This window comes from Balaenoptera borealis (assembly GCF_965194805.1).
Source record: "Balaenoptera borealis genome assembly, chromosome: 9".
NCBI lineage: Eukaryota > Metazoa > Chordata > Mammalia > Artiodactyla > Balaenopteridae > Balaenoptera > Balaenoptera borealis.
In genome coordinates, this window is record NC_138873.1 from 48,131,580 (window position 1) to 48,156,236 (window position 24,657).

A 24,657-nucleotide genomic window follows, 5' to 3' on the forward strand; every position below is an offset into this window, starting at 1 on the left:
CTTATATGGATGTAGTTGTGATTTTTATTTCATAATAAGAATATCATGAGACTTCTTTAGTCTTCAAACAGTTTCAATAATGAAGAATACAGTGTTATTTCTCAAATTCAGCTAAACCTTCTCTTTCATAATAGCAGATGCTCACGTCTTATAACATTTTTTCTTCTCCACAGAGTATGTTTTTCAGCCTGGAAATGCGCAATGGTTACCTACATGTGTCCTATGACTTTGGGTTTAGCAATGGCCCTGTGCATCTTGAAGACACAATGAAGAAAGCTCAAATTAATGATGCAAAATACCATGAGGTACTGATCGTTGCAGTTTGAGTATTTTGTTTTGTTTTATTTGTATTTAGATCTACTGATCTAATCAGATGGTCAAATGAGATAGGTGAGAAAGTTATTAAACTGAACACCTTCACATATAAAAACCAAGTGAAAGGCCCTCACCTACTCAACTCCAGGATAACGTTTGCTTTAAAAGAATGGATATTTTATCATATTGGAGTTGTTTTTTTTAAATTAATTAATTTATTTATTTATTTATTTTTGGCTGCGTTGAGTCTTCTTTGCTGTGCACAGGCTTTCTCTAGTTGCCATGAGCAGGGGCTACTCTTCATTGCGGTGTGCAGACTTCTCATTGCAGTGGCTTCTCTTGTTGCAGAGCACAGGCTCTATGCGCATGGGCTTCAGTAGTTGTAGCACGCAGGCTCAGTAGTTGTGGCACATGGGCTTAGTAGCTCTGCGGCATGTGGAATCTTCCCAGACCAGGGATCAAACCCATGTCCCCTGCATTGGCAGGCGGATTCTTAACCACTGCGCTACAAGGGAAGTCCCACATTGGAGTTTCTAATAAAAGAGTCAGTGAAGATTCATTTTAATTGCTTCATTGATCAAAAGACTCCCATTAATACTCTATCTCTTGATTACGATGGCACTTCTATACATTTATTGAAAATGAGAGTGTAGATACACAGCCATTTTTTTGCTTTTTCCTTGAGTCCCATTAAATGTAAAAAGGGTAGATATAAGCAAATAATTTCCTTTTAAACCATTTATCCAAAACTTAGAAAATACTAACACAGATTTTCTTATAAAGAAAACCCACAAAGAATGCTCTTTAGTCCTGAAACAGATGTGAAGTATACTGATAATATATTTCATCTATTTTCACTAACAACTACTTTAAATCTACACTTTAATAAAATATATAAAAGGCATAGTATCTTTTAAGTTGAACTGAAATGCAGAGAGTAGAAGCTATATTTCTCTTTTCAGTTCAAAGTCCATAGCCTTCATGAGGATGGTTTACAATAAAAGAATAGTTTAACTATTTCTCTGACTGGCATTTTCCCACATTCATTAAAGCATCTCACTACACCACCAAAAAATGACACCTGGCAGCATTCAGTCCAGGGTCCAGAAGGTAACTGTTTATAATTTTTTTCCTGAATCCCCTCAAAGGGGCAAAATAAAACAGTTGGTCTCATAGCAAAATTTTTCTTGGGCTAGCTCTGTCTCCATATGGAAACCCTTCTCCAGCAAATACGAACTTCTGGTTATGTAAGTAAGAGTTTTCATGTCTGTGAGTAAGAAAGGAAGATCTATTCCCCGCTTTGTGAACAAACAAGCATAAGAACATGGAGGCCCAGCTCTTACAACCAGAATAATTAAAATATATAGCAGTCTTCAAAAAGGTGATTGTTAAGCAGTGATAAACTTACTATGCATTATTTCTCCCAGATCTCAATCATTTACCACAATGATAAGAAAATGATTTTGGTAGTTGACAGGCGACATGTCAAGAGCATGGACAATGAAAAGATGAAAGTACCTTTTGCAGACATATACATTGGAGGAGCTCCCCCAGAAATCTTAGAATCAAGGTAAGCTTTTTTGTTGTTGTTAAGCTGCTTGTTCCTAACGAAGCACTGGGCTGAGGCTTCAACATCCAGGAGAGGTGTAGTAAATGTTGGAGCATTCCCACCTACTACTTCTGTACACGTTTACAGGAGCACACACACAGTCACTCACCCGTGGGCCCTGTGCAGCTAGTCCTCATGACCCCCTTAAACTGTCATCTAGTAGATGTGATCTACAGATTTCTTTAATTATTTATTACTCTTAGAACATAGTCTAATGCAGTATTTCTTATCTGCAAGAGGAAAGGTGGAGCATGTGTATTATGTGAAAACAAAGAAGTGTTGTGTTCATTTACTTTTGTTTTAGTATTAATTTAGACTTATTTGAACTCTCAAATAGCATCTTAGGGTAAACAAAAATTTTAAGCCTGTGGGGGTTGTGTATTAAGTATAATGAAACATTACTCTAATATATTCAAAAATTCAGCTGTCTCTTATTACAATCGGTTCATAGCATCAGAGACTCTTAAAACTGAGAGACAACTTTAGGATATTCCAGTCCAGTCACTCTCAACCCTGGTTCTCATTAGAATAACCTAGAGAACTTTTATAAACATCATTACCCAGGACCATTCTCCAGAAATTCTAATTGTTCTGCGATAAGGCCCCAACCATAAGCTTCCTTTCCAAACTAAATATCCTCTTCAGTTCCTTCAGCCATGCCACATGGGATCTTTAACCATTATGGTTGCTGTATGTGCACCTCAGTCTGTCAATTAGCATGGTCATGCAGGTATGATCTTGTCAGAGCAGAGTACAGTGGGACTGTTACCCCTTAATTTGGCCAGTGATCACCTAAAATACATGGAAGTCATTGTAGCTTGCTCAAAATTAACTTCATATTCATACAATATCCAATAATATGTTCTTGGGCACTTCCTATCTATTAGCCATAATGATGGGTGCTAGGATTACAGTTTTGAGCAAAATGCCATCCTTGATCTTAAAGATAAAGGATTTCTCACTTTCCTATTGCTCCAGAGGCCCAACGTTCACTAAAAACTTCTCTAGCCTTAGTTGATTAGTGTGTTGCAGATACATTAAGGACAAGTAAATGAGTTCATGACCCAAGTGGATTAGTGGAAGACTGAAGACCTGGGTTCAAATCCTAACTTACCACTTGTGACATTAAAAAAAATTACTTAATATTTCTCAGTTTCACTTTATAGGTAAACCATGTGAAACTGCCAATTTTTGACCCATACATATGTCAGTTCATTACGGTTCAACCTATTAATCATCTGTAAAAGGGAAATAATAGCATCACCATCTATATCACTGAGTTGTTATACAGATAAAATGAGCAAATGTAAGTTAAAGGATCTTGAAAACTATAAAGAAGTAAACAAATTAGCTTCGTGCAGAATAAAGCTGTTCTGTATGCAAAGATTAGACATTACTATGTGCTTATGAAAGAAGGCATGAGAATATGAATAATTATAAAACTATTAAAAATAACTATAAATAAAATCAAATTTTTATATCCTACATATGTAGGGTAACATCATCATCACCACCACCACCATCATCATCATGGCTATATCAGTAAAGACTAATTTTCTTTTCCAGGACCCTAAGAGTACACCTTCCCCTGGATATCAATTTCAGAGGATGCATGAAGGGTTTCCAGTTCCAAAAGAAAGATTTCAATTTATTAGAACAGACAGAAACCCTGGGAGTTGGTTATGGATGCCCAGAAGACTCTCTTGTAAGTACACGATCAAAAGGGTTTTAATAAATAGACAAGAAACTTAACCGCTCTTAAAAGCTGAAAAAGCTTTTTTCTCTGTGATCCTGTGTACACCTTGGGCTCTTTTCTGCCACCAGTGGAAAGAAGAATCATTAAGCTAAAAAGGCTTGTGGGGATCCTCTGTGACTTGTCCAGTTGCTTCACTTTTCAATGGTTGGGGGCTTCCAAAGCCCATAGAGGCTGCGTGAGCATCTTCACTCACTCATGGTGGAGGAAGTAGGGAAGCTGAAACCCCATCTTTTAGAGGCATACAGAAGGAAGGCTAGTATGCCTGAATTCCAGTATAATCCAGAAATTAAAACATAACTATTAACATAGGAACTAGCAGATAAGGCCTTTGGTATGTAAGAAATTGACATTTTAAGCATTTGATAATTATCACAAACATTGTATTCCCTACTTTCTTTGGCACACAGATATCTCGCAGAGCATATTTCAATGGACAGAGTTTCATTGCTTCAATTCAGAAAATATCTTTTTTCGATGGCTTTGAGGGAGGTTTTAATTTCCGAACATTACAGCCAAATGGGTTACTATTCTATTATGCTTCAGGGGTAAGTATTTGTTTTTCCCTGTGGAAGCTTCTTTGTGGTAATTGTTTTGTCTATTAAAAATACTTTTAAGCACATTAAAAGTGATTTTCAATTCAGATTAATTTTGACTCGCGTACACACACAAATGTCTCATTTCAGACACTTTGTAAAATATTATATATATTGTATATGAGGAGTTTTTAACCTGGGCTTCATAGACCCACCTCTCAGGGGTTCATGGAAAGAATTCAGTGGGTCTGTGAACTAGGTGAGAAAAAATTACAACTTTATTTTCTCTAACTAAAATTTAGCATTTTCTTCAATTGTGAATGTTGGCAACAAACCACAGTAATATTAGCAGTACCTGTGACTTTGTCATTAATAGAAATCACAGGCATTTTTCATTGCACATTATAGTTGTCACAGGTATCTCAAAATATCATTTTTGCTCATTGCTACTTCTAAATTGCAGTAGTTATTAGATCTGCTAATAGATTTTATTACTTAGTGCCTTAATGTAGAAGTACATATATAACTATATCACATATTTATTGTTTCAATATTTTGAAACTGTATTCCAATGTAATTGGTTTCCTTTGTATTCCTACATATTTTGTTCAGTGATTTTAAAATATTTTATGAAGGGGTCCATATGTATCACCAAACTGCCAAAAGAGTGCATAGCACAAAAAATGTTAAGAACCTCTGTGTATATATACAAACTCATGTGTGATTCAGTTTGTGAAATAGTTCTTGAATTTGCTATAGAACACTGTAGCTCAGCTTATAAAGATATACTGTGTCAAGAATAAAATAAGGTTTGTAAAAGTTTGGTGACCTTAAGATCTAACTGATTTATCTCTGAAAAGGTCATCACCAATATATACACTGATGGACCAGGTCATAATATGATTTATAAAAGCAGCTTTTACTTTTCATTCTTATTACCTTGTATCTGTCACATTTATATCCAATTTAAATCAGTAGCATCTGTGAGGATTTACCCAAAACACTTTGTAGGACCTCTGCCTCAAACCTGCCTCAGATTACCGTGGTTAGTTAAATAATACCTTTTGTCCACAAAAAGTAGTTATGTTGAGGGCTAACTGTAGAGGTTGACGCCCACATAAGGGAAGAGAAGGAAGATTATCATTTTGCCAATATTTTAAGACAAGCAAATTCAGAAAAAGATGTTAACTTCTGCTATTTTTAAATTTTTCTGCCTCTGTAGATGAAAAGTGAAACATTTTAAAAAGCCACATTAGCAAATTAACCCTTGCCTGGTCATCTAGCTACATCCCCAAGGAAATTCAAATATTGCCTTTTCAAAAGTGAGACTGATGACAGAATAGAAATGCCTGAGTTAAGAAAGTAACTGATGCTGGGATGACAACTACTTAGCATGACAAAATCACCTGAAATTTTCAGTTCAAAATACAGGAAGTTCCTCTTTCCATTGAAATGTATCTGATTTTATAGGTAACACCAATACAAGCAATAGAGTATTTTGTTGTTGTTGTTCATAGAAATTATTTTTCAAGCAAACTTCCCACACAATGGGTGTTCCTTGAAGCAATCCCATTAAGTAAGTGTTGAAAACGTGTCCATCTTTTGGATACCTGGCCTCCCTCGTTAAAAAACCTGTGCTTGCATTTCAGTCAGACGTGTTCTCCATTTCATTGGATAATGGCACTGTGATCATGGATGTAAAGGGAATCAAGGTGCAGTCGGCAGATAAGCAGTATAATGACGGGCTGTCCCACTTCATCATTACCTCTGTCTCCCCCGCAAGGTACAGCTCCTCACTTCATTTTCTTTCCACCAGGTGGCTTTATCTGTAGGGCATGATTCCGCCCAGTGACCACTGTGAATAATAGGCTATATTATTACTTTTATAGTGTTTAAAAAAATGATAGAAGGAACAACTTACCTTCTTTTTAAAAATTGATATTAATTTTTAAGACATGCCAAATAAATCACTATAAAATTAACTAACAGGTATGTAAAGTTTTTTTTCCCAGTGAAACCATAAGCTATAATCTCCTTGAGGGAAGTACCTGCACACAGCACTTACTAAATGGAGTGCAGCGTTTTGCACATAGAAGGAGCTCAGCAAACAATTGGTTTCATTAGGTTTTAATTAAACAATTGAGAATGTTGCATTTACGGCCACACTTTAAAAAGTCTAACTTTATCTTTAAAATATGTAATACTGAGTTTCTTTTTCATAAAAAGAAAGTCTTTCTGGAAAAAGAAGGAAATTTCTGTTGTAGACTGCTGCTATTCTACGTCCACTTCTGTGGAGCCCTCCCGTTATAAAACACATTAAAAGGTCTTTTCAAGACACCATTTCCAATCACTATCAATGTGCTTTACAATGAAAATAGTTTCCCACAAATGTGATTAAATGATCACCATGATTTATGTTCTGATTCTTCCACACCAAAAAAAAAAAAAAAAAAAGTTGCCAATGACTAGTCATCTGAACTTGCTTCTATGGGTTTAAATTCTAGTCATGGTTTGGAGAGTCTTTTCTGCATATAGACATAGTCAACCATTTTATCCTGAGTCTCACGAAGAGTCTGGCAACTTGTTATCTTGTCACTAACCAAATGTTCCATTTCAATTCCATGAGAAAACCTGCAACCTAGAATGGAACTCGAGGTAAAATGTTAGCTCTGTAGTGCTTAAAGAAGCTTTTTCCTTACAGGTATGAATTGATAGTAGATAAAAGCAGACTTGGGAGTAAGAACCCTACCAAAGGAAAAGTGGAACAGACACAAGCAGGTGAAAAGAAGTTCTACTTTGGTGGCTCACCCATCAGTCCCCAGTATGCTAATTTCACTGGCTGTATAAGTAATGCCTACTTTACCAGGTATAATATTTTTATTATTCATAAATTTGCATGATTGATAAAGAAGATCAAGTCAATAATGAAAATATTTATGGTATTAAAACAGAACTATGAAATATCAGAGGCATTAGAGGGTAGTAATTAAAAGCTTGCATGTGCTTGAGAAACTGACACACTTGGGTTTGTGTGTAGGTGTTTTGCCTTTTAATTTCTGTATGACATTGGCTAAGTAAGCCTTCGTTTCTTCACCTGCAAAATGCAGATAATAACAGGGCCTGCCTGGTAGACTTGTTATGAGGATTAAATGAGATAATGTGCATAAAGCACCTTGCGTACAGCAAGCTTGCGTACAGCAAACTATAAATATTAAATGCGATTATTTCTGTACTTATTATCAATGGTATAGTACAGAGCAACATACCCAAATCATCCTTAAAGGTCTCAGAAAGTCTTTTTTAATTTAATGCATGACTTTTTTTCATCATTTTTCTTTTATTGAAATTTAGTTGATGTACAGTATTATGTTAATTTCAGGTGTACTACATAGTGATTTGACATTTGCATACGTTATGAAATGCTCACCAAGATAATTCTGCTAACCATCTGTCTCCATACCATTATTACAGTATTATCTACTGTATCCCTTTTGCTGTTTGTTACATGCCTGGGACTTATTTACGTTGTAAGAGGGGCTTGTACCTCTTAACCCTCTTCACCGGTTTTGCACCCCCACCTCCCCTTTGGCAGCCACCCATTTGCTGTCTGTATCTATGGCTCTGTTTCTGTTTTGTTGTCTGTTTTGTTTTTTAGATTCCACATATAAGTGAAGTCATGTAGTATCTGTCTTTCTCCATCTGACTTATTTCAGTTAACATAATACCCTCTAGATCCATCCATGTCACACATGGCAAGATTTCATTTTTTGTGGCTGAATAATATTCCATATACATATATATATACCACATCTTTATCCATTCATCTATCAGTAGACACTTAGGTTGCTTCCATATTGTGGCTATTGTAAATAATGCTGCAATGAACATAGGGGTACATATATCCTTTCAAATTAGTGTTTTTGTTTTCTTCTGTAAATACCCAGCAATGGAATTGCTGGATCATATGGCAGTTCTATTTTTAATGTTTTGGGGAACCTCCATACTGCTTTCCATAGTGGCTGCACCAATTTATATTGAGGGTTAGCACATCCTCACTAACACTTGTTATATCTTGTCTTTTTTATGACAGGCATTCTGACAGGTGTGAGGTGGTATCTCTTTGTAGTTTTGATTTGCATTTCTCTGATGATTAGTGTTGTTGAGCATCTTTTCACATGTCTGTTGGCCATCTGTAAGTCTTCTTTGGAGAAATGTCTATTTAGGTCCTCTGCCCCCTTTTTTAATCAAGCTGTTTGGTTTTTTTATGTTGAATTGTATGAGTTCTTTGTGTATTTTGTATATTAACCCTTTATCAGATATATTGTTTGCAAATATCTTCTCCCATTCTGTAGGCTCCTTTTTTGTTTTGTACTTAACAAAGACAGTGAGGGCCCCCTGAGTACAAAAACATGCAAGGAAGGAATTTAATACAGATTAAGTAACACAGATGAGGTCCCCATCACCCAGAGCATGGTGAGGGAAAACATGTTCAGCTGTCAGAATGTGCTGGTGCCAGGTACAAAGTTATTGGTTAATTGGTTAAATGATCATTTCAAGGGTTCTCATTAAGGTAGTGGTTGTTGGATAAAGGCCCATCATGTACGTGTGCACACACACACATTTTAATTGCTAAAGTTCTTTGACTGCCATAGTTTCATCATGTAATTCTAAACAACATTTTTAAGGTTTTTCTTTCCTCTATTACAAACACAGGTTGGATAGAGATGTGGAGGTTGAAGATTTCCAGCGGTATTCTGAAAAGGTCCATACTTCTCTTTATGAGTGTCCCATTGAGTCTTCGCCATTGTTTCTCCTTCACAAAAAAGGAAAAAATTCCTCAAAGCCTAAAACAAGTCAGAATAAAAAGGTAAAAGATAATGCCGTGCCAACTTCTTGATTGCCCTTGTATTCCACACACACAGTTCTAGACACTGATGCTTTATAGAATTTACTCTTGTTTGCAACTGTGTATGTATGAAAGATATGATTCTTGTAGTATCTGATACTGCAGTTTACCAGATTTGTTGTATCATTTCTTGTTCCCAGAAAAACAGTTTGAATAAGCTTTTACTCATACTTCCAACTACTTTTCATTACAATGGTTAAAATTGCTCTGTACTTTATAATATATATTATTTATTGTGCTAATTCTCTAGTATCATTTGCTTTTGCATAACAATCTCTGGTTTCTGTCACAGTCATGGAAATTATTAGTTTCTGATCTTACCCTGTTTTCCCCTCCTTCCTTGACCTTCATTTTAACCACTCACACAGTTGACCTGTGGCATCAACTAAGGCAGCTCTTTCATCAGATTCTTGAGTCTTAAATTGCGTTCACTGATGACTATTCTTTCTCGTTCATTTACTCCTAGCATGTACATTATTTGCCTTCATTACAAGTGAAAGTCTAATTCCTTCTCATTCTTTCAATCTAACCCTCCCTACTCCTTCCTGGTCCAGTGTTAACAATGCACTCAAGTACCAGTGCTCCCATCCTGGTCCAAGCCATCATCATCTCCCATATGAATTACTGTAATAGCCTCCCAAGAAGACTCCCTGCTTTTACCTTGTTCCCCAATAGTATATTCTCGGCACAACAACCAGATCCTTTTAAACATGCCCTATCATGTTACTCCTCTGCTCAAAGTGGCCCCCCACTTCACTCAGAGTAAATGCTCAAGTTCCTACAATGTCATAAGAGGCCCTATATTTTCCAGGCCTCTTTCCCTCACTCACTCTTCTCCTCCCATTGATCTCCTGGCTATTTCTAAAACAGGCCATGTACACTCCTGCCTAAGATCCTCACTTGAGCTTTCCTCTTGCCTGGACCACTCTTCCCCCAAATATCTGCATGGACAACTCCTTTGCCTTCTAGGACTGCCCAACTGTCATCTGCTCAGTGAGCCCTACCTTAACCCCTATTTTATTTTATTTGTTTTTTTTAAATTGAAGTATAGTTGCTGTATAATATTATATAAGTTACAGGTATAAATATAGTGACTCACAATTTTTAAAGGTTATACTCCATGTATAGTTGTTATAAAATATTGGCTATATTCCCCATGTTGTATAATATATCCATGTAGCCTATTTTATACCTAATAGTTTGTACCTCTTATTTCCCTACCCTTATATTGTCCTTCCCCCTTTTCCTCCCCCTACTGGTAACCACTAGTTTGTTCTCTATGAGTCTGCTTCTTTTTTTTGTTATATTCACTAGTTTGTTGCATTTTTTAGATTCCACATATAAGTGACATCATACAGTATTTGCCTTTCTCTGACTTATTTCACTTCACATAATGCCTCCAAGTCCATCCTTGTTACTGCAAATGGCAAAATTTTGTTCTTTTTTATGGCTGATTAGTATTCCATTGTGTATATATATACCACATCTTTTTATCTGTTCATCTGTTGATGGCCATTTAGGTTGCTTCCATATCTTGGCAATTGTAAACAATGCTGCTATGAACATTGGGGTGCATGTATCTTGTCAAATCAGAGTTTTTGTTTTTTCAGATATATGTACAGTAGTGGAATTGCTGGGTCATATGGTAGTTCTATTTTTAGTTTTTTGAGATACCTCCATACTATTTTCCACAGCGGCTGCACCAATTTAAATCCCCACCAACAGTGTAAGAGGGTTCCTTTTTCTCCACATCCTCACCAATTTGTGTTCTTTTTGATGATAGCGATTCTGACAGGTGTGAGGTGATATCTCACTGTGGTTTTGATTTGCATTTCCCTGATGATTAGTGATGTTAAGCATCTTTTCATGTGCCTGTTGGCTTTTGGCATTTCCTCTTTGGAAAGGTGTCTATTCAGGTCTTCTTCCTATTTTTTAATTGGGTTGTTTGTTTTTTCGATGTTGATGTATCTTAGCCCTTATTTTATACCCCAGCCCACCTCCTGCCTTCTACCACTACTACTGATCTTTTACCTTTTCCTAGCTGTTCTTTTTTCCATAGCACCTATCACATTTTAATTTATTATAGACTTTATTTATTATGGTTATTATGAGAGAGGCCTAATAGTTCATAAATGGAAAATGCACAAATAATATACTCTTTATAGAAAAAGGCAGAAAGCTGTCCTGCAGAGAAAAGGAGAATGAAAGCAAACACTGAGAAAAACAAAGCTGAGATACCAGAAACCTCCAGAAAAGGAGTGCCTTAATTCTTCCTAGCTTTCCAGTTCCTGATTCTTGCCTGTGGTAGGACCTCCACTACACTTTCTTTTCTTGGATTGTGGAAGATACTCCTATATCCTTATAACACATTTCCCTCTTTGTCTTAAGTAGCTCAACCAGTTTGGCTATAATCTGAAACAAAAGAATCATACTAAATTGAAGTTGGTACCACCAGTTGGTTTGCAACTAATAGACCTTCAGAGAAAGAAATTACACTGGTAAAGTCTAGTGGGGTTCAGTGGGAATCCCCACACACGTACCCATTTTGGGATAGTAAACTGAGTCTCTGTGTTATATGGTAGGAAAGCAATTGATTAAATTATAACTTTTCTTTTTTTATTGTTATTCAGAGCATATATCCACAGAGGATTTAGGGTATTTGGTTGCCATTTATAAATTTTATTAATTTTTGCAGCAGACAAGAGACAGGTCCTAGTCCATGTATTCCCACACTGAAGCAGAGAAAGGCAAGGCTGCTCAATTGAGACTCGTGATCCAACAAGCCCTGCTTTGCTGAGCCCCTGTCGTCTAAGTTACTGTCACTCTCCTCTCACAGCTAAGTGGATACACTGGTTGAGAAAAAGTGAGATCCTCTCCACTGGAATGGAGAGAATGAAGAATGGCCAGAGTTGGGGAAAGTCCCCAACCCCCACCAATCTCTCACCCGCACCCTCCATGCCACGTGCACACCATTTCCAGCTTTGTTCCTCAATGAGACAAAGGTGATCAATCTCCCATTATAAGGCTTGTTACTCCACTGGGGTTGGAATACAGTGTGGAGTCAGGGGAAATTTCCCAAGATACATTAGAGAAAAAGAGTCTCGCCGAAGCCCCACTCCAGCCCATTCTGCCCACCCGTAGCTTGAAGCTATGGCCGTTATTTATAGGTGAGAGCCTGGGCCAACCACAAACATTGGTGATTGGATGTACTTCCTCCATCCAAGAGAGAAGGCTTGCTTCTGTAGCAGTGAATCAGGTTCTGAGTCCTGACAACTATGTGAGGAACAGAAGAAGGGATGGTAGAACCAGGTGGGCTTTTCTTTAGGACAGGTGAGTCTCTGAGCACCACTTCACTTTCTCCAATCTAACCACCACTGAGAGAGTTTCCAGTATCAGAACCCAACTTTAAGAGCCTCTGCCCTGAGAGCAGGGCACTGGCACAGCTGGTCTGCCCTTTAATTCATTCATCTGCCCTCTGCCCACCATACCTGTATTTTGAGGGTAATTCTGGGATTTGCCTGGAACACTGATTTTTTTTGGAGGTCTTATCTTTTGCCCATATGAGATTAAGAATTTTATTGTCAGTCTGTTCCAATCTGTATTATTATCTTCTGGAAATTCCACACTGCTTTGTTCGACTGGTAGAAAGCCTCATCATAGACTTCCAGGACTATTGTGGATTTATTTTTATGTGTATAGTTCTTCTGACATTTCAGTGGGAATTAAGGAGGAGGAAAACTAAATGTGTGCATTCATTCAACAATCTGAACCAGAAATTGTCTTTTCTCCTCTAATCCTGTGTCTCATCCTGACTCTTACTGTGTTCTCCAGTTCTCCCTAGCGCCAAATATTTCCTCTCTCTCCACCCTTGCTTTGTTGCAGGATTTCTTCCCAAGTGGGTCAGATCAGGCCACTCCCTGCTTTTCAAACCTGAGTGGCTCCTCATCACCTAAAACACAAGACCCGCTTCTTTACCAAGTCATCTAAGGTCCTTTCTGTCCAGCAACAACCTGTCTTCCAATTTGTTGTTTAAAAGCCTATTCTTCCAAATCAATTTTCCGTCCTTAAAAAACAGGAAGCATGTCTCACTCACCTTTCTATTCCCCACCACACACTGCCCATGGAAGGCACGCAGAAACGTTGATTTCTTTCCCCTTCACTCCTACCTATTAGGTACTCAATAAACATTTGATTGAATAAATGAGTAGATGAATGCTCAGATTTACTTGCATGTACTTCTGCTTCAGAAATTGACTGACCATTAAATATTAGTCTATAGTTTCACAATTCTAAATTTTAAAATCAGTAGTGCAATTTTAAGAGCACAAGATAGTTTTTAAAAATTGTTTTATATCCTGTCACATAGGTTTGCTACATATCACCAAAAATATTCTTAAATATTTTGAGGATATTACTAAGTTGTTAACTTTTTATACAGGATGTGTAAATAATAATATGTGTATTCAAGTGATATTGTTGCATATGATATGAGGATTTTTATTGATTTGTCTCAGGGTTATTTTATTGCCAGCTTTTTCATTTTTCATCATTGATTAAGATGTGCATTTAATTTAAATCACAGAGCACTTGTCTCTATAGCTTCACTATCACAGACTAGAATTTTGGATTTGTTAACATACTCTGTTGTTGTTGTTTTTTGTTGTTACTGCTGCAGCTACTGCTGGCATTTTCTTATGGTGGTGGAGGAAGGAAGAGAGAGGCCTAATATTTTATGAGTGGAAAATGCACAAATAATATACCCTTTAATTATTTATCATCATTATTAATGATAAGAAAATCAAAAATGAATTTTTGCTACTAGTATGTCAGTTTTGTCCCTTAAATGATTCATTGCCTATTCTTATAGGGAGAGAAAAGTAAAGATGCTCCTTCATGGGATCCTGTTGACCTGAAATTCCTAGAGAGGAATGTTCCAAGAGACTCTCACTGCCACCTTTCCAACAGCCCTAGAGCAATAGAGCACGCCTATCAGTACGGAGGGACAGCCAACAGCCGCCAAGAGTTTGAACACTTAAAAGGAGATTTTGGTGAAAAGTAAAGTAACATACTATCTTCTCAGAAACTTGATGCCATGGCTGGGCTGCATCCTTATTTGCCATATGTCATCCTTTTCCTATAATTTTTCTGTGCCAAATTAATCTTATTCGTTTATCATCAAAACGAATACTAAATAGTACATGATTCATACTGTCCAACAAATAATTCTCTGTGACTTTCTTCCCAAAAGTAAGGTGCATAAAACAGCATTCTCCTAGGAGTTTGCTGTACTTTATCAAAAAGAAAAGACAATCAAAGAAAGGAAGATGGGGTAAATTTTAAATGACTCATCATTTAACCTTGCTATCACCTTCCCTCCCCCATACAAATTGCTTTCAGATTGTAAATGGGAATGCATCTGAACTGCTGGAAGGTTAATAAGGAAAGACACTGAAAATACAAATGCGCTTGTATCTCTGTTGGCCCTCAAACTATCTCTAAAGTTCATCACTCTTCCTGGTATTTCACAAATCTCCAGGTTATTTAGTATTATTGAAGATTTCTTTGTAAACTGTTAGCACCCAAATATACTTATATAGGTCTTATATAGCTCTTTCAAACATTCATACAAGCAGTGCATTCAATAAGAAACTCCTAATGCCTTCTAATTTCCTGTTTTCCTAATGGGCAGAATCAGTATTTTGTATTCTTCAGGAAAAATTTAGAGTTAATCAGACTGGAAATTAGCCTCATAAATGTATCTTACCTATGGCCTAGAGCTAAATTTCTAGAAATTTTTATTTAATTTCTACACATTCTGGTAGCTGTTTTTAGCATGTGATATCCATCGATTAATTTTTACAGGGAGAAAATTGAATCTGTATTTTAGACAGTACACATATTGTTTCTATGCAAAATTATATATGCATATTAATTACTACTATTTTGTCCACATGAAGCTTCTTTAACATAAAGATTTTTACTAAACTAATTGCAACCATATTTTAAAAGGAAGACATGAGATTATCCTTTACTGAAACAACGCTTTCTTAAATGTGGGATGTATCCCTGTTGTGTGAGGAAATGGAGAAGGATTTACATTTTTGAACTAGCGGTGCTTACCCGATACTCACTAACAATACTAAGAATGTTAGTATTCTAATTTAATCTTTAATCTAATAGTATTCTATTCTAATCTTCTAATAATACTAATAATTAGAAGAATGTTGCTTGGGATTAGATCAAATGGCTTTAGTCTTTCTTACACTCTGTTGCCTTGGGAAGTTAGAGATCACCCTCAGTCTCCTTTGACAGGTGGTAAGCTTTTTCTTCTCATTTACCAGATCCCAGTTTTCCATTCGTCTGAAAACACGTTCCTCCCATGGGATGATTTTCTATGTCTCGGATCAAGAAGAGAATGACTTCATGGCTCTATTCTTAGCCCACGGCCGCTTGGTTTTCATGTTTAATGTTGGCCACAAGAAACTGAAGATTAGAAGCCAAGAGAAATACAATGATGGTTTGTGGCATGATGTAAGTTGAAGGCAGATAATATTATTATCAGCAAATGTCCACCACTGTCAAATGGACTGACACTAATACCCACTAGGGGTTTTTCTAGAAACATCCATTTAAAAATTCTGTTGCTATATGTTCAATTTCAAAACTTCCATTAATTCATTATAAAAATCTTGAATCATATTATTTTAAAAGAAATACAGTCTGAGTATAATTTTTTTTACAGATCAATTTTTTTTTAGTGCAGTTATTTTAAACAAAAGATCAATGGCCAACATAAACCGAAGTTTGGTTTTTAAGGATATTTCGCTCGACTGGGTTTTTTTTCCACTGCCTATAATGTTCTAAATTTTCAATGATTGCTGAGTGTCTCGTGGACTAAGCTGTGGAAGGTACAAAGAGTAAATCTGTTAGGACGACAGGATACAACAGGTAGAATAACCTAAATATCAAAGCAATTCAGTGTGTATATAGTGGAAAGAGTAAGCAATGTCAGCTGCATTACAATTAATTATAATTAAATTTACAAGAGAGAGCATGTGGGCTGGCCAGCTGGGCAGAGCCTCATAGAGAACTCTGCTAAACATAAGCTGTATTCAGAAATTAAGCCTGTAACTTTAAATCAAGCGTTAAAGGAAGAGACTCCTAACCTTCAGAGAAAGGACCACTTTTTCTTTTTTTTTTTAAATTAATAGCTACTCTTTTTATTATTTATTTATTTATTTATTTTTAGCTGTGTTGGGTCTTCGTTTCGTGCGAGGGCTTTCTCTAGTTACGGCAAGGGGGGGCCACTCTTCATCATGGTGCGGGAGCCACTCTTCATCGTGGCGCGCGGGCCTCTCACTATCGCGGCCCCTCCCGTTGCAGGGCACAGGCTCCAGACGCGCAGGCTCAGCAGTTGTGGCTCACGGGCCTAGTCGCTCCGCGGCATGTGGGATCTTCCCAGACCAGGGCTCCAACCCATGTCCCCTGCATTAGCAGGCAGACTCTCAACCACTGCGCCACCAGGGAAGCCCAGGACCACTTTTTTTAAAGAACTTCTGTGGCATTGCAGTAGCAAAGTTGGGAGGAGAGGCAACACAGCCTTCTCTATTGTCCTTCTTTCCATCCAGGTGATATTTATTCGGGAAAAAAGCAGCGGCCGGCTGATAATTGATGGTCTTCGAGTCTTAGAAGAAAGTCTTCCCCCTACTGGAGCTACCTGGAAAATCAAGGGTCCTATTTATCTGGGAGGTGTGGCTCCTGGAAAGGCTGTGAAAAATGTCCAGGTAAGCCAGGCGTGACCAGGTAGAGCCATCGACCTTTAGAGCTGGAAGATCATTTAATCTAGCCCTCATTTTGCGATTAGGAAACTGGCAAAAGTAAAACTGTAGTTTGGCTGGAGATGGGGTACATAAGTGGGTATTGTCCTGAGGTTGTCTGTCCACCCTATGACATTACAAAGCCCAGAGTGATCTTTTGATTCTAGGGTAGAGGTGAGATGGAAAATGTTTCAGAGATATAAACTGTCATGAAAAGTTATGTCTCAAGGAGATGCTTATTTGTTCAGCAAGTACCCATACTTTTAATCTTAAAAAAATACCCAAGAAAGAATTCCCTGGCAGTCCAGTGGTTAGGACTCAGTGCTTTCACTACCACGGCCTGGGTTCAATCCCTGGTTGGGGAGCTAAGATCCTGCAAGCCGTGTGGCGCAGCCAAAAAAAAAAAAAAAAAAAAAAAAAACCCCAAAAAGAAAGCAAGTCATTCCATTATATCAATATATTATTGGATGAAAAAAACCTTTCAGGCCCTTATGTAAACTATGATCTCATTTTCGTTTCTTACACACACACACACATACACACAATTTGTAAATGTGCAAGGAAATGTGGTTACCCCTGGGGAGACGTGAGGATATAGTAGAAAACAACAACAACATTATTTTTGTAATTTAAAAGTTTAAAATGTTGGACCTTTAAAAATTATCTAGCAATAAAGGAATGCATCAAAGGACTAAGTTTTTTTAACATAAATATAGATTTGACTTTAACACAAAGAATTAATATACTTCTAAGATCCGTTAATATATGTGGATAAAGCAAAAAAGGGGGAAAATGTTCATGTTTAATTAAATTTTAGGTAAGTACCCCCAATTCCATGATAACTTCTTTAAAAGAAAGATTTCCAAAGCAGTGTGAAATCAGTTATCTCAAGTGGCCCGTGTTTCATGTTCTGTAGTATGATAAATGCTCAACCACAAAACAATGAAGCAAGCTTTCTACTGTTTATTTAACCATGGTAGATTTAACAGTTAAGAACTTTGCTAGCCCTCATCAGCATTAGGTGATCTAGGGCACAGCTGTTCTTCTTGAAGAGAAACAAACGAGGATATTTCTAATGTTCAATTTGAAAACCATAGCTGCAATTTACCTTGTGTTGAAAAACGTAAAAATTTTCGTTACCTTAATTACGGTAGGCTGTCATTATCAAATACAAAATTCGAGCTTCAAAGAGCTACTTATAAAGCAACTACCTGGCAAGGTAGTTGATCATTCAGATAGCTAAGATAAATAAGGCAAGAAATTACTTGGTTTCTCTCTGGACTCAAATCCCTTCACTTTGTTTCCCTTTGGTACATCTGTGAGTGTTGAGAAAATGGATTTTAAGAAATGTCTTCTTCTCTCAGATAAACTCAGTCTACAGCTTCAGTGGCTGCCTCAGCAATCTCCAGCTCAATGGGGCCTCCATCACCTCTGCTTCTCAGACATTTAGCGTGACTCCTTGTTTTGAAGGCCCAATGGAAACAGGAACATACTTTTCAACAGAAGGAGGATACGTGGTTCTAGGTAACAGTGACTTATGTTAAAACATGAATCATGAAATACTTCTTTCCTAGAGGTGGCTAACAGGGATATTGGGCCCAAAGATAAAAACCAGAAAATCTAACTCACTTAGCCCTAGAAAATGGCCTCTTTCCATAAGGACCACCTTTCTCCTCTCCTACCTTCCAAACTAGACACATGGACCGTGCCCATCCCTGTTTGCTTTCCCCAGCCAGTGCTTCTCCACAGCTGCCAAACCTCTGGAGGAAGACCATCTTGGCCCCTTTAGAATTTCCTGTGCTGCACCATGGTCTAACCTGTGTTGGCTCTTGGCCACCTCAGTCTCTAGGTCTTTCTCTGCTCCCTCTAAGCATCACCCATTGTTCCTACTAAGGAAAGTTGCACTTCTTCCCCTTGCCAGCAACTCTAGCAGACAACACTATCCTAAAAACATTTTATTTCTGGATTTTTATTCTCCTCAACTCTTACTCTCTCGCTCATTCAACAAAGTTTTTATTGTGTGCCTCTGGTATGACAGTCCCTATGCCAGGTGATGGAACATAATAGTTCTATAAATAAGTAAATAAAATCCTGGGACTTCCCTGGCGGTCCAGTGGTTAAGACTTCGCCTTCCAATGCAGGGGGTGTGGGTTCGATCCCTGATCGGGGAGCTAAGATCCCACATGCCTCATGGCCAAAAAACCAAAACATAAAACAGAAGCAATATTGTAACAAATTCAGTGAAGACTTTAAAAAAAAAAAAAAAGTAGCATCAATAATTCCAAAAAATAAATAAATAAAATCCTAAACAGACTGCACACAATGACCATCCAATCCATTCCACCAACATTCTATAGAGCAACCATTAGGTGTGAGGAAGGTACCAGGACAGGTGCTGGGAAAGAAGATAGGAGAAGGGTATAAAACCACATGTTCCCTGCCCTCAACATCCCCTGAATAAAGACATTACAGTGCAGCCAAGTATTCCTTCTTAAACCGCCCGCATGTCCAATAGAATAACCAGAGGTAATATATCCTCTCTTTGTCTAGCTCATGATTTTACTTTCCTTTCTCCTCCTTTATCCCTACTAAAACACCTACAGGCACATTTCTCCACCCTTCATTGAATTTCGGTGATAAGAACTCAAAGACTTGGACAGCCTGAAAAGCATAGCAACCTGCACAATTTATGTTCTCAATAAACATTAATTAATAGCAGGAAAAATTAAAAAGTTATTTATGAGGAGACACGTCAAGTGAACATTATTAAGATGCCCAGGTTTGCAATGAGTCTCTTGGAGTGAACCCAGCTAGTCTTAAGAAGAATTCATTTTCTTGCATCACTGCAATAACAGCTCCTAACTGCTTTTGCTGCTCTCACTTTGTTTTTCCTCCCAAATGCTCTGCAGCACTGGCACCAGTTACTTTTTTAAGAATTATTTTAAATACAGATCTCATCAAGTCAGCACCCTTGCTCAATAACTGCAAAGTCAAGTCTACCTTCCATACTGGAGCACTAGAGCCCTTCCCAGTGTGGCTCCCACCAGCCTTCCCCATTCACCTTGCCTCCCTCTACCCTTGCAGGGGACAGTCCAGCCACACTGGCATCCACAGTGCTCCCCAAATGTTCCAGCCTCTGTACTTTGTTCAGACGGCTCACTCTTCCCAGTTTGCTCTTTCCTCCTTCTCACTTTTGAAGTATTAAATGGTCCTGCTAGTTGGAATCAATTTCTCCTCACCTGTGCTCACATAGCCATGCTGTGTTTTCAGCAAGCTGTTTCCTCCCCAGGCCCCAGAGCAGGAGTGGTGTGCTAGTTATCTCAGACCCCCATGGAGCTTTCCACAGTGTGTTTGACATGGAAAACAACACTTTCTGCTTACCTATTGAAAAATGCGTCAAACTTTCAAAAACAAATACAAAAACCTGCAATCAAACCATGGTTACAAAATTTAGGTTGCTGTTCTTGAGAACTAATAGTATTTCTCTCCATAGATGAGTCTTTCAATATTGGATTGAAGTTTGAGATTGCATTTGAAGTCCGTCCCAGAAGCAGTTCTGGAACCCTTGTTCACGGCCACAGTGTCAATGGGGAGTACCTAAATGTTCACATGAAAAATGGGCAGGTAGTGTGTTAAAAATTGTCTTAACAGTCTGTCTCCTCTGATCTTGGATTCTGGATCTGAAGCAGATTTATTTCACAGAATTATTTCATCAATCTTTCCTAACTGGGGGAAAGAACAAACAACAGGGAAGGTATAACATAAAATTTAAACACAGGCAATATTTGGATTCAGATTCATATGTTGGGAATTGATTTGATTAGAGCAAAGAGCCATGAAATTGTGGCAAAAATCAATAATTAAAAGGTTTTAACAAAAGAATCGGAAGAGAAATTTTTTACAACAAATGGAAGCAGCAAACATGTTAACTATCAAAACCAACAAGTACTAAAACATCCCTCTATAATCTGTATGCATATCATATTTTCAACTACTAAAAACAAAAAATTCTGTTATAATTAAACACCACTTTCATCCTTAAATAATATTACTAAAGAACATTCATGAGAGTACTCAAATAAATATGAAGCATATTTTCAATGATGTCCCTAACTTAATATAACTGATTTTCGTTTGAGTTCCCGTATATTCTATTAAACCATATAATAATAAAACAAATCCTTATGTGGTGCTTTACTGTGTGTCAGATACTATTCCAGTTGCTTTATATGGATTAACTCATTTAACCCCCCCAGCAGCTCCATGAAGTCAGTATTACAGTTATCACCCTTATTTTGCAAATGAGAAGACATGGCACAGAGTGATGTAAGTGGGAGCGCTGGCGTGGGAGCCCAGGCTGTCTGGCTCCTAGAGTCCATGCTCTTCATCAGTACCTTAGCCTGCCTTGTATAACACATTTCATCTTTAAAATTAAAGGAATTCATTGTGTTATCTTACTGTTCCTCTGCCCCCTCTTCTCTCCTGTGTCATTATTTTGTTCTCTGTCTGAGGAACAGTTTAAACTTTCTGTAGCCTACTAAAGAGTGACCCCTTGCGTTCAAATTGCAAAGCTAATCATGTCTGGCTGTTAAAAGTTCTGCTTCCCTGTGGTAAATGTAAGAAATTTCATTTTATCACAATGAGGAGAAATGAAATTAAATTCCACAATGTGCCTTGTCTTTTTCAGGTCATAGTGAAAGTCAATAATGGTATCAGAGACTTTTCCACCTTAGTGACACCCAAGCAGAGTCTCTGTGATGGCAGATGGCACAGAATTACAGGTGAGAAAAGCTGAATGTCCTGGGTTTCCTTAATAAAGTGAGCCTACACACCCACCTGTGGCATGATGGCTTGGCAGAACTTAGACTATAACTTATATGACAGAATAGGTAATCAATGACAGTCTAAAAGTGGTGAAGAAAAGAGAATCAAATGTTACTGTACTAAAATGTGTATATTGAATCCACATGTGATTTGAAAATATTAATGCTGCCAGAATAGTCTTCGGGAGTTGTTTAAATAATGCATACCTTATGGAGCAAAAAAGTAGCAGAAAGAGTATCCTAAATATTATCCCTTTCAAAGGAAAATGTTAGTTATTTTTTGGTTAGACATTGATGTTTTCAGTGATTAGAGGAAAGTGTATGGTTTATTCCGGAATAAATAAAAGCCATTACTGTAATGAATTATTACCTTTCATGTGAAAATTAATCCCTTCAGTGTCACTTATGACCACTCTTTTCCCTGTATTTCAGTTATTAGAGATTCAAATGTGGTTCAGTTGGATGTAGACTCTGAAGTGAACCACGTGGTTGGACCCCTGAATCCAAAACCAGTTGATCACAGGGAGCCTGTGTTTGTTGGAGGTGTTCCAGGTAAGAGTTATTTAAAAGTGACAAGTTTCCAAATCCAAAAAGACACTAAGTTCTCATAACTGTTATTATACTATTAAGAATTGAGCTATGTATTTTCATAATTCACCTAATAACTCAAAGGATTTTATATACAATATCCTTTCATGGGAAAAAGTGTACTGACAATTATGAAACCTTATCCAAGGATCAAAACAAAGTAACACATAAGAACTATACACCACAGCATTCTAACCAATAGATAACTTCTCTCCCTCTGCTGTATCTGTTTAATTTTTTTCTCTTCACTTTACCTACCCTCCTCACATACACACAGTGAAACACACTCTATCTTATCTCTGACACAAAGAAAACTCATGCACTATTGCTGCTCTAGGATCTGAGAAAGAACCTTGGAGGACTAAAAGTTTGCAGAAAGTTGCTCCTCTTCCACACTAAGAGAGAATACACAGTTCTTCCCGACCAGGACTAGTTTGAAATGTGAAAACAGCTGCAGACCATAAGTTCTGTTGTTCCTATGCAGTCACATTCCCTGAGAGGTTCCCAGCTGCAGTTCTGTAAACATCATCAGTGACATAACTGCTGTCATCTGCCAAGAATGGTGTATAATCCAGGATGGTGACAGGACACTTATGGACCCTCCACAATTACTTTAAACCTCTGAATCAGGGACCATGGCCTTATGTTGAAAGTGATTGTTTCACACACTTCATTAACTTGGAAAAACTGAATGATAAAGGTAGCAAGAGGGAAAAATCAAGCTTTTACATCTGGAATTTGGTGGGGATTTTAAGGAAGAACTTAACATGGTTTTACCTTGCATCCTAACTAGACTATTTTAGACTGACCCATGTAAAGGCAAATAATGCTTTAATTAAGAGAGTGAGAAAGATTAAGCATCCAGTCTTGCGTACTCACAAAATAGTAGCAACAAAGCACTCTTCTGCTTTGTAATATCAATTTTTCAAATACCAGTATAGACAATAACAGTAACTCACTGATGAAATATTTGAGACCCTCAAAAAGCAACCCTTCTTCTCCTTTACTTCCACTATCCACTCCCATCTCCATTTCTCAGTCCTCTCCTCCTGCTCCAGGCTTCGGTTCTGAAAGAAATACTGCCAAAGACCACATTGCACTTCATGCAGGTACAGTGTGGAAGATGTGTCCTATCAGTTCCTCCATTTCTGCACATTGCTTTCTTCCTGGAAATCACAACATAGTTTAAAATATTTCACAGGTTCCCAAGTGCCTACAGGATCAAAGTCAGCCTGGCATGCAAGGTCCTGATCATCTGCCCCCCCTGCCCCCACCTTGCCCCTGCCTCTGGGGCCTCCCCCTACCTTCTGGGACTTGCAGTTCTCTAGATGTTCAATGATGGTCTCTTTGCTCCAGGCCTTTGCACAAGTGCACAAGGCATCAGTTTCTGGAAGATGTTCTTCTTTCTTGCCTCCCCTAGTACCTTTTCAAGGAACAACTTCTCCCACTCTTCCCCCAACTTTACTCCTATTGACCTTGAGGATCCAGCTCAGACTTCTTACACACATGCCCCCCTCCCCCTAGAGTGTGCTATGCATACCACCTTTGTGGCACTTGTTGCAGAATATTGTTGAATTTAAATTGTACACTCCTTGCTGCCAGAGAACACGACTTCAACACACAACAAATATGTATTGAGTGTCTATTAAGCACTGTGCTAGGCTCCAGGAGATGAACAAAACAAGCGTGGGCTCATGGAAGTTACGGTATTTGTTCTTTACTTTGCATCCAGAGTGCTTACTATATCAAACAAATATTTGTCTCTCATTCAAACAAATTTTTGTCTCTCTGATTTGTGTTTGTTTTCAGAGTCTCATCCCAGCATTACACACTGCCATCATCTCTCACTATAAGACTTGCTAAGCTCTACAGACTGGGTGGGCAACATATACCTGAAGCCAAATTCTGCCTGCCTGAGACATGCAATGAATAGCAAATTTTAGCTAATGAGCCAACACACAGGAACTAGCAAGGCATACCCACCAGCCCACTGCACCACTGCAGCCTTTAATTCCATCTACGAATCATGCCAGCAAGCCTAGAACAGAAGCAATTATAATTTAAGCCGAACATCATTAATCACATAATTTTGAGCTGTTTGAGATCAATTCCACTAAAATCATATCAGAAACTGGGGCATGAAAAAGAATAACTAAAGGAAATTAGGCATAAACAAAACCCCTATATGCACTGAAATCTCTTAGAATCCCAACCAGCTCTCTTATACCAGGCAGAACCCTGGTAACACATTGTTTCTATCAATAAAAAGTTAATGTATTGAAATCCGATGAACTTTATACCAGAAAATTC

The 24,657-nt window shown here is 37.7% G+C and overlaps 1 protein-coding gene across 3 annotated transcripts in view; it reads left to right on the forward strand.

Annotated features, from left to right (window-relative positions):
• Positions 1-24,657, forward strand: part of LAMA4 (laminin subunit alpha 4) — a 147,271-nt gene that overhangs the window by 120,653 nt on the left and 1,961 nt on the right. For all 3 annotated transcript variants that reach the window (XM_082404711.1, XM_082404710.1, XM_082404712.1), the window contains 14 exons: positions 174-305; positions 1,743-1,885; positions 3,491-3,629; positions 4,088-4,225; positions 5,863-5,996; positions 6,915-7,079; positions 8,927-9,080; positions 13,987-14,174; positions 15,461-15,650; positions 16,748-16,903; positions 18,301-18,460; positions 20,430-20,560; positions 21,624-21,717; positions 22,192-22,311. In XM_082404711.1, coding sequence (XP_082260837.1) covers positions 174-305; positions 1,743-1,885; positions 3,491-3,629; positions 4,088-4,225; positions 5,863-5,996; positions 6,915-7,079; positions 8,927-9,080; positions 13,987-14,174; positions 15,461-15,650; positions 16,748-16,903; positions 18,301-18,460; positions 20,430-20,560; positions 21,624-21,717; positions 22,192-22,311 — 2,044 coding nt within the window. The remainder of the gene's footprint in view (positions 1-173; positions 306-1,742; positions 1,886-3,490; positions 3,630-4,087; positions 4,226-5,862; positions 5,997-6,914; positions 7,080-8,926; positions 9,081-13,986; positions 14,175-15,460; positions 15,651-16,747; positions 16,904-18,300; positions 18,461-20,429; positions 20,561-21,623; positions 21,718-22,191; positions 22,312-24,657) is intronic.